Source organism: Cervus elaphus, chromosome 20 (assembly GCF_910594005.1).
Source record: "Cervus elaphus chromosome 20, mCerEla1.1, whole genome shotgun sequence".
In the NCBI taxonomy this organism is placed as follows: Eukaryota; Metazoa; Chordata; class Mammalia; order Artiodactyla; family Cervidae; genus Cervus; species Cervus elaphus.
In genome coordinates, this window is record NC_057834.1 from 132,363,621 (window position 1) to 132,376,318 (window position 12,698).

Genomic DNA, 12,698 nt, shown 5'->3' on the forward strand with positions numbered 1-12,698 from the left:
AACCTGTTTGAAGTTTGAAACAGGAACTTGGTTTTGAAAATGCTTCATTGCCTAATTATTTTTTGCTTTTTCTAGTGGTAGTTTTTCCCCTGGAGTTAAATTATATCTAAACCTTTATATCTACAAAAGCATAAATATATTTGCATCTCTGAGGTTTTTATACCATTGAATGGATCCTAAGTAGAAAGGGAAGGTTTTTACTTTGGTCGGAAGTCATTCAGGTGAATAGTTGTAATTTTTAAATCACTGTTTGATTAATGTGCATAATAGCTTTAAAGTAGATAAAATTTTGCATCTCTTTGCCCAATACTACCCTGCAGTTTCCATCAGGCTAGTGCTTGTTTTACTTGCTCTGATCACTTTCTGCCACAAATATATGAATATGTGAGTGTGTTTTGAGTGTCATGCCCAAATGCTTTTACAGTTGTAGTTAAATCTATTTTTTTGGTGTTTTCTTGTGAATTTTTGTTCTTAGCTGTTAAAAATTAAGAGGGTAATATTTACCCAACAGTTTGATTTTATAAGGAACCAAAGGAATGATCTTTGTTGTCTTGAAAAAAGTAGCAGTTTTAAAAGGATGTTCACTAAATATTGTGAAATCATCATTCTACCCAGGGAGCTAGGTTTGAAACTAGACTTTTGCTCCCACTTGCAGGTGAAAATGAGAAATTTATGACTGATTTACCTAGAGTTCAGCTGTGGAAAGTGTGGCCATTTTATCTTCATTACTGGTATCATACCACATTCATACAAACTCACCAACAGCATTTCTGTTGTTATACATATCTGTTACTTTCAGATGCATTGATTTCAGCAGATAACCACCAAGAGAAATTTTGTATAATGTTATTTTTCCGCAACGTGTATTGTTAGCTCAGCCATTTTTTATGGGTGGAGGCTTGATCATCATGATGGAGTCAAAAAGATGTAATCAGCATTGGAGAAAGAAAACATGAGATACAATGAAGGAAAAATAACTGCATAAGTGGCTGAGTGTATTTAATACATTAGAAAATAGGGTGCTAAAATAGATACTTCTTACACTATCAGCCCTGTTTCAGAGATCTGAAAACTGTCAATGCTTTGTCCATTGATGTGGATGTCCAGGTCAGTCCTGTTTGGGCTCTTGGAGACCAGAGGAGTTTGAAATTCAGGAATGGTCTTGTCAAAATTCTCCATCTTGATTTGATACTCCCCTTTGGAGCCTCGGGTCAACAGAGATGCAAAACAGTGACGTAACATGATCTCGGAGGGCAGGTAGGATGTCCTCCTCTGGCACGTTTCTCCAGTGCCTTCCTGCGTTGCTGAAAGGAACACGACCAGTTCAAAGTGGGGAGGGTTTTCATGCTGGAGCAGAGTAGCCAGAGGACTTGATGGTGTAATAGCGTGGTAGTAGGTGAGTGGAAAGATAAAGAATGGACACTCCTCAGAACTGACGCCGTCAAGGTGGAAGTCCACACTGGTCTGGTAGAGTTTGCCGTTTTCTCGTTCCTGATAGAGTATAGCTGAGACCCGGACATTGGTTAGAGGGCTAGGTCGAGTGTTGGCCACTTGGAAAATGAGATTAGGTTTGCCATCTATGTGAGCTACTACTGCTAAGTCAGTAAAGCGAATTGAGAAAGCTCGATTTTTTGGCCGGGCAATCTTCGCCACAAAGGCACCTAAATTAGAAACCATTGAGTGTTTTTTAGAACGAACACTAGAAATGTCATTACCTTTTCTGAATGACAAGGATCTAGCAAATTGTTATGCATTTCTTAGTGTCGTGCCTGCCAAATATTTCAGAAATTCAACTTACTGATTTCTCATTAGCCTGAAGCTTTTTTCAAAACAGTACATATATTCTTATTTTAAAACTGATTTCAAAATGGATAAGGAAAATTCATTTGTCACATAGAAATGTAAAACTTTTTAAGTTTGTTAGGAAGTCAGAGTGGTCATTGCCTATATTCCTACCCCTGCTTTAAAAAGAAAGGCAACAGAAAGTAAATGCAATTTCGTTGCCACCAGATTACTTCAAGTTGAAATAGAGATTAGATTCATAGTAGAATGATTTGGTGTAGGGAAGGGACCAGTAGAACAAGTGGCCCGTTGAAGAATTTTTAACTTTGAAATTTATACAAAGCCTTTTTTCTTTTAAAAAGGCTTTGGCTCTCAGGTGATTTGAGTGTATGCTTCAAGTGCATCCTCCTTGTGCGTGCCAACCACCCCCCCTCCCCCGCCCCCCGCAACAACTCCAGATCAGGGTTTCTTAACTGCTGTGCCACAGATGTTGGCAGGCTGGTGAGGTCTATGGACCTCTTATCAAAATTATGCTTTAAATGCATTAAAGTAAAATACATAAAAAGGAAGCCAAATATGTGTGTGTGTGTGAATGTATATATATATATATATATTTTATGCTAAGGGTGTGTATTCTTGTTCTCTATCATGCAATACTGACTGTGCTGCTCTGGGCTCACTAGTATTGAGTAAATGTTGAAAAGATGAACTCAGGAGAAAATTCTAACCCAGTAAATGTTTAAAAAAAGAACAGATTCTTCTAGGTAAAAATGACTGTCAGTAATATGCATTGAACATATTTATTCACTTCTTTAAGAAAATATTTAGCTCCTTTGAAAAATTCCTTTTAGATTTTTTTGTTCATGAACAAAATTACAATGATCCCTTTTTTCTTAAGTTTCAATAGGTAAAGTTTAAATACAGAGTCAAGTTTTTAAAAATCTCTCCAGTTGTTTGACCCTTGACTCTTTCTTCTCAGTCTCAGGAATTACTTGTCAATAATGCAAATGGATTGTTCTGGAATACGATTGCTTATAACTGACTATACCCATTCCAAAACATCCCTGTGCTTTGTTAAAGAGCGGAAACATTACCTGTGATAAACGCCTCTAGCATGAGGCCCAGGAGCATTTGTATGGCAAGCAGTGCGATAGCACTCGGACAGTCGCTGCTGGGGAACATGGTGCCGTAACCAATGGTGAGCTGGGTCTCCAGGGAGAAGGAGAATGCCGCTGCGAAACTGGTGATGTGCTTGACACAGATAGTGTGGTTTTCAGGTGGGGCGTCATGATCTAGTCCCAGGTCACCATTCATCTCAGCTAGAACATACCAGAGCGCTGCAAAGACAAGCCAGTGGATGACAAAAGAGGCGGCGAAGACCAGCATCATCCAGCGCCAGCGCATGTCCATTAGGGTTCCCCAGGCGTCTCGAAGAGACGCAAGACCTGTTTGCGCGCCGTCCATTTGAAGCGTGCTGTGACCATCCTTGGTAACCATCCTCCGGCGCCTCTGAGTCAGGAGAGGAGCAATAACTTTGCAGTGACTGCCATCCATCTCAGGCTGTAATGCTCTGAAATCGAGAGTGTATTAGTAAACCCTAAACTGTTTCAGAGGTAATATTATTTATATCCTGAGACTTAGTTTTGTAATTTTTTTTTGCAATGCTTCCTCGACTACCAGCAGGCTTTCCCAGTCTGATAGCTCTTTCTGTTTTCTCTTTTTGCATAAGGGAGCATTCACTGACTTAGTCATTCGTTTGATAGCTCATCATGGATTGCCTCGAGATACCTCGTACTGGTTCCTTTAAGAACTGTTAAAATCCTGTTTCGCATTTTAAAAAACTTCTGAGGGCTGGGGTTACCATTCATGTCTTTTTTGACACTTTTGTCTTTTTCTTGCACAAGTCCAGGCTTCAGGTGTGTTTATTTGATGCAACATTATGTGTAAATAACTTTTTTTAATTAATTAAGAACTTATAACTGAATAATGAAAAGGAATATTAAATATGTGTTCCTTTGTTTAAATAAATAGAAATCATTTAGAAGTGTAGCGTTTAACTGAAAATGTTTGGAAGCCAAGCTCAGCAATAGGATAAGATTAAGCTTTTAGAGATTTGTAGTTCTATTGTATGCTTTATAATTAGCCTGTTGAAATTTCATAATTAGATTTTATTTGTTTTTGTTACTTTGTGGCCATTTTCATGGAGTCTTTCCTTCCATGGCTGGTGGATTGCCAGCCTTTTGAATATTCTTGGTTCTGACTACATAGTAGAGTAGAGAGATAAGAAATTTGAGGTAGAGATTCCAAGGTAATATTAATTTCAAAAGTAAATGATCCAGAAGAAAAAGCTTCAAGTTAAATGAACTAAAATAATCATTAAGACCATCAAATGGCAATTTTTAAAGCATTAATAAAACTAGCTTTTAACTGTAGTCATTTTTAATCTGTGTTGATGTTTTCTCTGTGGTGAGTAGAAGTTGTAACGTGTGCTTTCCATGTGACCGTCCCCGCATACGACAGAGGTGCAGGGGACTCGGGCAGAGGCAGCCAGGGACAGACCGGGAGACGCGGCTTTGCTTCCCTTGAGTGCTCCTCTCTTCTCTGCCGCAGTCCAGTACTTGGGGTTTGTGTGTGACTCTTATTTTTTCAGGCTTCTTCCTTCAGAAGTAGATGCCCTTGGAAGTGTTGCGTGTCACCTTCCTCCCTTTTGAATGACAGCGATGCTTAAAAAGGTAACTGGAGGCGTGTGGAGCTAGGCTATTGCTTGAGTTTGCTGGACTCTCCTCTGTTTAGGAACTTTGGGGTTTTGGAGGCTGCCTTCCCATGTTGGAATTGGACCTTAGCAGCCGAGTACTTTCCCTTTTGTCCTTAGGCTGATTTTGCATTTATTATTGATATTAGAGACATTCTGTTATATTTTCTTTAGATTTGAGTTGCTGATGGAACACTGGGATGACTGTTAAATTTATTTAGATTACATGGTCATTTCAGTTTCATATTATAAATTTTTAAAAATCTTAGGAATTTAATGTTTTATAATTTATTATCCTAACCAGTTGTAATTATCGTTTTATTTAGTGTTTATTTTTTTTCTTGGCACAGCTATTTAATGACTCATTTTATCAGATTTTTTGATGTTTTAGAAGACCTGATATCTGCTGTTTTGTAAATTATAATAATAATAAAATACTCATAAGCATTTTGCTAGGTGCTTTATTATTGCATTGTCTCTAATTCTTTGGGATCTCAGCAACATAGACATTGCTATCCCATTTTTCAGATGAGATCACTGAGGATCCTAATTTTCACAGGGCATTTGGATTATTTTCCAAATCTGGCTAACTTTACAGTTGGGTTTTTGTTTTTTTTTAAACTATAAGAAGCTGTCTCATTTAGAGAGTTTGGTAAGATAAGTCTTCTCAAGATAATTGATACTGCATTCACAAGATCGTCTTTGACAGCCTAATTTTTAGCATCTTTAGTAGATGCTCTTTCTGTCCCCATAAATGTCTCAGGTATCCATTTTAAATCATTGATTGTTTTATTAATAATTTTTATGTCAATATTGATTAATTATATTAGCTAATATAGATTATTTATTATTTGACAGGGATCATACCAAACACGTAACATGTGAAGCCAATAGCAGTGCCAGACACAGAGTAACCTCATGGGCTATTTGTTGCTTTATTGGTATTAATAATACTTCTTATGTGCACATAAGTGCTCTGTCCTGTCTGACTCTTTGTAATCCCGTGGACTGTATCCTGCCAGGCTTCTCTGTCAATGGGATTCTTTAGGCAAGAATACTGGAGTGGGTTGCAGTTTCCTCCCCCAGGGGATCTTCCCGACCCAGGTATCCAATGTGTGTCTCTGTCTCCTGCATTGGCCGGCGGGTTCTTTACCACTGAGCCACCTAAGCAGCCCAGTGTTTCTTAACCTTCATAGTAATAAATACCATTATTAATGCAATTTTATAGGTAATGAAGTTGAGGCACAGTGTATTTCCTTAAATCACAAATAGTAAGTGGTGGTGAATTCCTGCTCAGTCTGTAGACCAGAGTCAGTGCTATATTGCCTCAAAAATCGACATTTGACCCTAGTAAGCCTTTGTGAATAACAGTGTTCCATTTGACTAGTTTTGTCAAGGAGCCCTCCTGAGTATTCTTCAAAAATGCTTAGGCAAAGACCTGTGATTTGTAGACAAGAAATATATTTTCAGCTAAGGTAGATATCTTGCATGATTAGAAGATTAGTAAGGAAGTTTCCATAAGCCTTTTGTCTTTATCCATCAGAGGGCAGACAGAATGAAAACCACAGTCACAGAAAACTAATCAAACTGATCATATGGACCACAGCCGTGTCTTACTCAATGAAACTATGAGCCATGCCATGTAGGGCCACCCAAGAGAGACGGGTCATAGTGGAGAGTTCTGACAAAACGTGATCCACTGGAGAAGGGAATGGCAAACTACTTCAGTATTCTTGCCTTGAGAACTCCATGAACAGTATGAAAAGGCAAAAAGATAGGACACTGAAAGATGAACTCCCGAGGTCAGTAGGTGCCCAATGTGCTACTGGAGATCAGAGGAGAAATAACTCCAGAAAGAATGAAGAGATGGAGCCAAAGCAAAAACAACACCCAGTTGTGGATGGGACTGGTGATAGAAGCAAGGTCCAGTGCTGTAAAGAGCACTATTGCATAGGAACCTGGAATGTTAGGTCCATGAATCAAGGCAAATTGGAAGTGGTCAAACAGGAGATGGCAAGAGTGAACGTGAACAGTCTAGGAATCAGCAAACTAAGATGGACTGGAATGGGTGAATTTAATTCAGATGACCATTGTATCTACTACTGTGGGCACGGATCCCTTAGAAGAAATGGAGTAGGCCTCATAGTCAACAAGAGAGTCCGAAATGCAGTACTTGGATGCAGTCTCAAAAACGACAGAATGATCTCTGTTCGTTTCCAAGTCAAACAATTCACTATCACAGTAATCCAAGTCTGTGCCGCAGCCAGTAATGCTGAAGAAGCTCTAACACCCCCAAAAGATGTCCTTTTCATTATAGGGGAATGGAATGCAAAAGTAGGAAACCAAGAAATAGCTGGAGTAACAGGCAAGTGTGGCCTTGGAATACAAAATGAAGCAGGGCAACAGCTAACAGAGTTTTGCCAAGAGGACGCACTGGTCATAGCAAACACCCTCTTCCAACAACACAAGAGAAGACTCTACACATGGACATCACCAGATGGTCAATACCGAAATCAGACTGATTATATTCTTTACAGCCGAAGATGGAGAAGCTCTATACAGTCAGCAAAAACAAGACTGGGAGCTGACTGTGGTTAAGATCATGAACTCCTTATTGCAAAATTCAGACTTAAATTGAAAGTAGAGAAAACCACTAGACCATCCAGGTATGACCTAAATCAAATCCCTTACAATTATACAGTGGAAGTGACAAATAGATTCAAGGGATTAGATCTGGTAGAGTATCTGCAGAACTATAGACGGAGGTTCATGACATTGTACAGGAGGCAGTGATCAAGACCATCCCCAAGGAAAAGAAATGCAAAAAGGTAAAATGGTTGTCTGAGGAGGCCTTACAAATAGCTGAGTAAAGAAGAGAAGCAAAAAGCAAAGGAGAAAAGGAAAGATATACCCAACTGAATGCAGAGTTCCGGAGAATAGCAAGGAGAAATAAGAAAGCCTTCTTCATTGAACAATATGAAGAAATAGAGGAAAACAATAGAATGGGAAAGACTAGAGATTTCTTCAAGAAAATTAGAGATACCAAGGGAACATTTCATGAAAAGATGGGCTCAATAAAGGACAGAAATGGTATGGATCTAACAGAAGCAGAAGATGTTGAGAAGAGGTGTCAAGAATACGCCGAGGAACTATACAAAAAGGTCTTAATGACCCAGATAACCCTGATGGTGTGATCACTCACCTAGAGTCAGACATCGTGGAGTGTGAAGTCAAGTGGGCCTTAGGAAGCATCACTAGGAACAAAGCTAGTGGAGGTGATGGAATTCCAGTTGAGCTATTTAAAATCCTAAAAGGTGATGCTGTTAAAGTGCTGCACTCAATATGCCAGCAAATTTGGAAAATTTAGGAGTGGCCACAGGACTGCAAAAGGTCAATTTTCATTCCAGTCCCAAAGAAAGGCAATGCCAAAGAATGTTCAGACTACTGCACAATTGCACTCATCTCACATACTAGCAAAGTAATGCTTACAATCTGCAAGCCAGGCTTCAACAATATGTGAACTGTGAGCTTCCAGATGTTCAAGCTGAATTTAGAAAAGGCAGAGGAACCAGAGATCAAATTGCCAACATCTGTTAGATCATCGAAAAAGCAAGAGAGTTCCAGAAAAACATCTATTTCTGCTTTATTGACTACACCAAAGGCTGTGACTGTGTGGATCACAACAAACTGTGAAATATTCTTCAAGAGATGGGAATACCAGACCATCTGACCTGCCTTCTGAGAAATTTGTATGCAAGTCAGGAAGCAACAGTTAGAACTGGACATGGAACAACAGGCTGGTTCCAAATCGAGAAAGCATTATGTCAAGGCTGTATATTGTTACCCTGCTTATTTAACTTCTCTGCAGAGCACATCATACGAAATGCCAGGCTGGATGAATCACAAGCTGGAGTCAAGATGGCTGGCAGAAATATCGATAACCTCAGATATGCAGATGACACCACTCTTATGGCAGAAAGCGAGGAAGAACTAAAGAGCCTCTTGATGAAGCTGAAAGAGGAGAGTGAAAAAGTTGGCTTAAAACTCACCATTCATAAAATAAAGATCATGGCATGCAATCCCATCACTTCATGGTAAATAGATGGGGAAACAGTGGAAACAGTGAGAGAATTTATTTTTGGGGGGCTATCAAATCACTGCAGATGGTGACTGCAGCCATGAAATTAAAAAACGATCCTTGCAAGAACAGGTGTGACCAACCTAGACAGCATAGTAAAAAGCAGAGACATTACTTTGCAAACAAAGTTCTGTATAGTCAAAGCTACGGTTTTTCCAGGAGTCATGTATGGATGTGAGAGTTGGACTATAATGAAAGTGAGCACCAAAGAATTGATGCTTTTGAACTGTGGTATTGGAGAAGACTCTTCAGAGTCCCTTATACTGCAGAGAGATCTAACCAGTCAATCCTAAAGGAAATCAGTCCTGATTATTCATTGGAAGGACTGGTGCTGAAGCTGAAACTAATACTTTGGCCACCTGATTCGAAGAACTGACTGACTGGGAAAGACCCTGATGCTGGGAAAGATTGAAGGTGGGAGGAGAAGGGGACAACAGATGATGTGATGGTTGGATGGCATCACTGACTCGATGGAGAGAGTTTGAGTAGGCTCTGTGAGTTGGTGATGGACAGGGAGACCTGGCCTGCTGCAGTCCATGGAGTTACAGAGTCTGACATGACTGACTGAACTGAACTGAAAACCAGAATTATTACAGTCTAGTCTTGGCTTCTGCAGAACAGTAGAGTTAAAATGTGGAGAAGAGTTCCTATAAAACATTGCCAAATTTGTAGTTTATCAGATGTGAAAATAATTTTATAAATGTCATACTTTCGTCATAATTTTGTGAAAGAGAAGACATTGTGACATTTGAAGGATATAGCAGCAAAGGGTAATTGGCTGCCTTCATTAAGTTTGTAACTGCTGTGTGGTTTTGCTTTGTCCATGGCTTAGACTTTTACTGTTTCTTGCTTTGTGCCTGTGCCAAAACGCCCACTGTGGATCTGTACACTAGTGCTGTTCCACTTACGGAACCACTGATTTTTTATTGTGTCACAGTCGTTTATGAAGGGAGAGGTCCATGGTTCTTCTTGATTTTCAGCCTGCTTCATTAGGTTATAAAATTTGTTACCTGAAGGGATAACCTTTGTATACATACTATAGCTATTAAAATTAACTATTGTCATTTGGGCCTTTTCAGGATTGTAATTTCTTCCTTACAGATTTTGTAGCACTCTTGCTCTAGGTTTTTATGGATTTTATATTTCTCTTACAACTGAATAACTAAATACAAGGAAAAGCCTGTGAACAGAAAGCTAATATTAAAACAGTGAAGCATTATCCTTTTTTTGTATAAAACTGTTCTAGAACTATACACCTATATGGTGTTGCAAAGTGACTTTGATCCCCGTTTAACAGATTACCCTGAATAATTCCGTTCTTTGGACTCGTGTGGTCAGTGTGGTTTAGCGTAATGAAGACAGGGTGGGACATGTAGCTGACGGGGCTCTGGCTCTGTTGGTTACTTAACTGTGTCAGTTTGGGCAAGCCAGCCAATCCCCTTGGCCAGGTTTCCTTATATTAGAGAGAGAAAGAAAAGAGGGAATTAAATAACATGCTCCTTTAAAATTCTGCATGTTTGTAAACTTACTACCATTTCCCTCAACTCTTATAGGTTTCTTGTATGATTTTTTCTATATGATTTTACATCTGCTCATATGACATTTAAAGCATTAAATTATTGTTGCCTAATGTATATAGATTTTCTTTATATCAAATTTAAAAGTGTTTGATGAACAGAAATTATGTTCCTATTATTACATTTCAAAGTAATTTTTTTTAATTTATTTATTTTATTTGGAGGCTAATTACAATATTGTAGAGGTTTTTGCCATACATTGACATGAATCACTCATGGGTGTACTTGTGTTCCCATCCTGAATCTCCCTCCCATCAAGGTAATTTTTGTATCCCTACAGGCACACAAGTGCTTTTTTATTGTCTTCGTCTTTGTCTCTATTTATATGATTCTTGTAAATTGGTCCCAGTAGAACATAGAATAGAAGCTCAGTATGGTTTGCTTCTACTTCTCTGTGGGCCAGAAAAATATTTGTACACATATAAGTTATAATAAGTACAGTTGTTACATGATTACAGTATTACTGTACATTTTATGCTCATTTTTGGTTTCTTTAATGCCGTCCAAAAGAAAAAGATACTATTTTTTTTTCTAAAAGCCACCGAATTTTTTCTATGATTTTTCTTCTCTCATTTCTGTATTATAATCCAGAGTTAGTACACATTTAGTAAAACAGTTAAGAAAATTTTCAGTAATGCTTTCGATAAGACTGTTACTCTGTGTCTAAAATTGAGGAAAAAGAATAAGGAATGTATTACCTATAGGTAATGTCTTTGTTTTAAAACTATTGGCAATATCTAGTTCTGTCCCTATTTGTCAGTCATTTTTTTCTCTGTTTCCCTGAAGGAAAGAAATAGGATTGAGTATTATCTCAGGTACTCACCAGTTCTTTTGCTGGGTCAGCCTATACACAGAGGCAGGTCTTGAGGAAACTCTCAGTCTGTCTTTTTGATAAGGTAATTTTAATCTACAAGTCCAGTTTGTAGGTTCTCTTCTTGGACTGGGTTTACAGTTCACATTCCTCTGTTTATAATGTCGTGGGGGCTGGTTTCAGCTGAAGCTGATGTGATTGGTCACTTAGTCTGCAGGGGGGCCAGTTAGCTCTGATCATGTGGGAAAGAACGCTGGTTTGTTAGGAGGTCTTTCTTTACTCAGCACAACTCTGGAGAAAGCCTCCAGAACTGACTTGGAGAAGGGGTGCATTTTTTCCCTCTAATCAGGACCGGTCTTTAGTAAGTTTGCATAATCTTACTTAAGAGTTTATTTGAAAGTTCAAAGGGATAAAATTCCCTGCAAGATTTCCTTTCAGCCGTCTTTCCTTACATAGCATGTTGAAGTGTGAGATGTTTCCTTTACTAATCTTTTTTTCCTCCATTTCTTTGGGGAACATTTCCTTGGATAAGGACTTTTAGGTATAAGTTAATGAACTGATGTTACTAGTATTGTTTTCATATCCCATCTCATCAGAATGACTGCCACTAATTCTGGAACTGGTAATGTAGGTACTTTAGTTACTTGAAATCTTTTTTGGGGGGCAAGGAGGCAGGCTTTATGTTTTTTTAAGACTGTGTACAGAGAGCTTGAATAAGGATACATTTAATTGTTGGTTCCTTGCATTTATCTTTAAAAACACACCAGTGTAAAAGAACTGAAGAAGTTTCTTTTATCATGCTTCAGTGATGTTTAGGGGATGTTTCCCGGAGGAAAAGGATGATGACATGCAATAAATATAGTATTCAGTGTACAGAAATTTTAGCTTAAAGCCTGAATATAATGTTTACCTGGGAAACATCTGTGATCCAACTGTTCAGTAACCTTCAAATGGGCTGTGGGATGGCTTTGTATAATGCCTTACTGAGCAGCACTTTTGTCCACCTCCGTTAGCTGCTCATTTTAAAACTTAGATCAAATGTCACATGTAAGGGCATTTGAGATACAAAGGCTGCGATTGTTCAAAGTAAAATCGTGGACAGCCTGCTGGGAAAATTATTAATGTAGATCAATATAATGCTACTTAGAAAGTGAAATCTGCCTTTGTAGAATCCTCCTTCACCCCCTACAATTAAAAAATATATTAATTCCATCTTTGTTTTATTAATGGCAAACATTTCAGTACAAGTTCAGACACAGCACTGGAAACTTTGACCTTCAGAACTAGAGAAGGTAAAAGCATCAAGGAGGGACTTGTGATGTGATGCACCTTCTCTGTATGTTCTGGTAGGAATTAGGCTTTGTATCAATTGCCAGGTAACTGCTTGGGGTGGCAGAGGGAAACCAGAGCTAATACAGCGCAACGCTGCCTTTCATAAAGAGGTACTGAAAGTGTACCTGCCGTGTGTCCTGAATAGATGTTATAATAAGGAAAATAACAAAGGTTTTACCAAAATTAGAAGCCTCTTTCCGTAGTATTGAGACAGAAATTATTTACAAGATGATTGTCAAGAAAGAAACATCTCAAGTGAAGAAGTATTCTAGTTTCTAGACTTTACACTGTAAAAGTCGGCTGTGG

General features: G+C 38.5%; 1 protein-coding gene across 1 annotated transcript; it reads right to left on the bottom strand.

Annotated features, from left to right (window-relative positions):
* Positions 1 to 1,038: 1,038 nt before the first annotated feature.
* On the bottom strand, positions 1,039 to 11,179 carry LOC122676831 (inward rectifier potassium channel 13-like). The gene is made up of 3 exons (XM_043876385.1): positions 11,073 to 11,179; positions 2,877 to 3,352; positions 1,039 to 1,661 (listed from the first exon to the last, which is right to left on the bottom strand). Exons 2-3 carry the CDS (start codon positions 3,334 to 3,336, stop codon positions 1,039 to 1,041), a joined length of 1,083 nt encoding a protein of 360 aa, XP_043732320.1. The 5' UTR covers positions 3,337 to 3,352; positions 11,073 to 11,179.
* Positions 11,180 to 12,698: the final 1,519 nt, after the last annotated feature.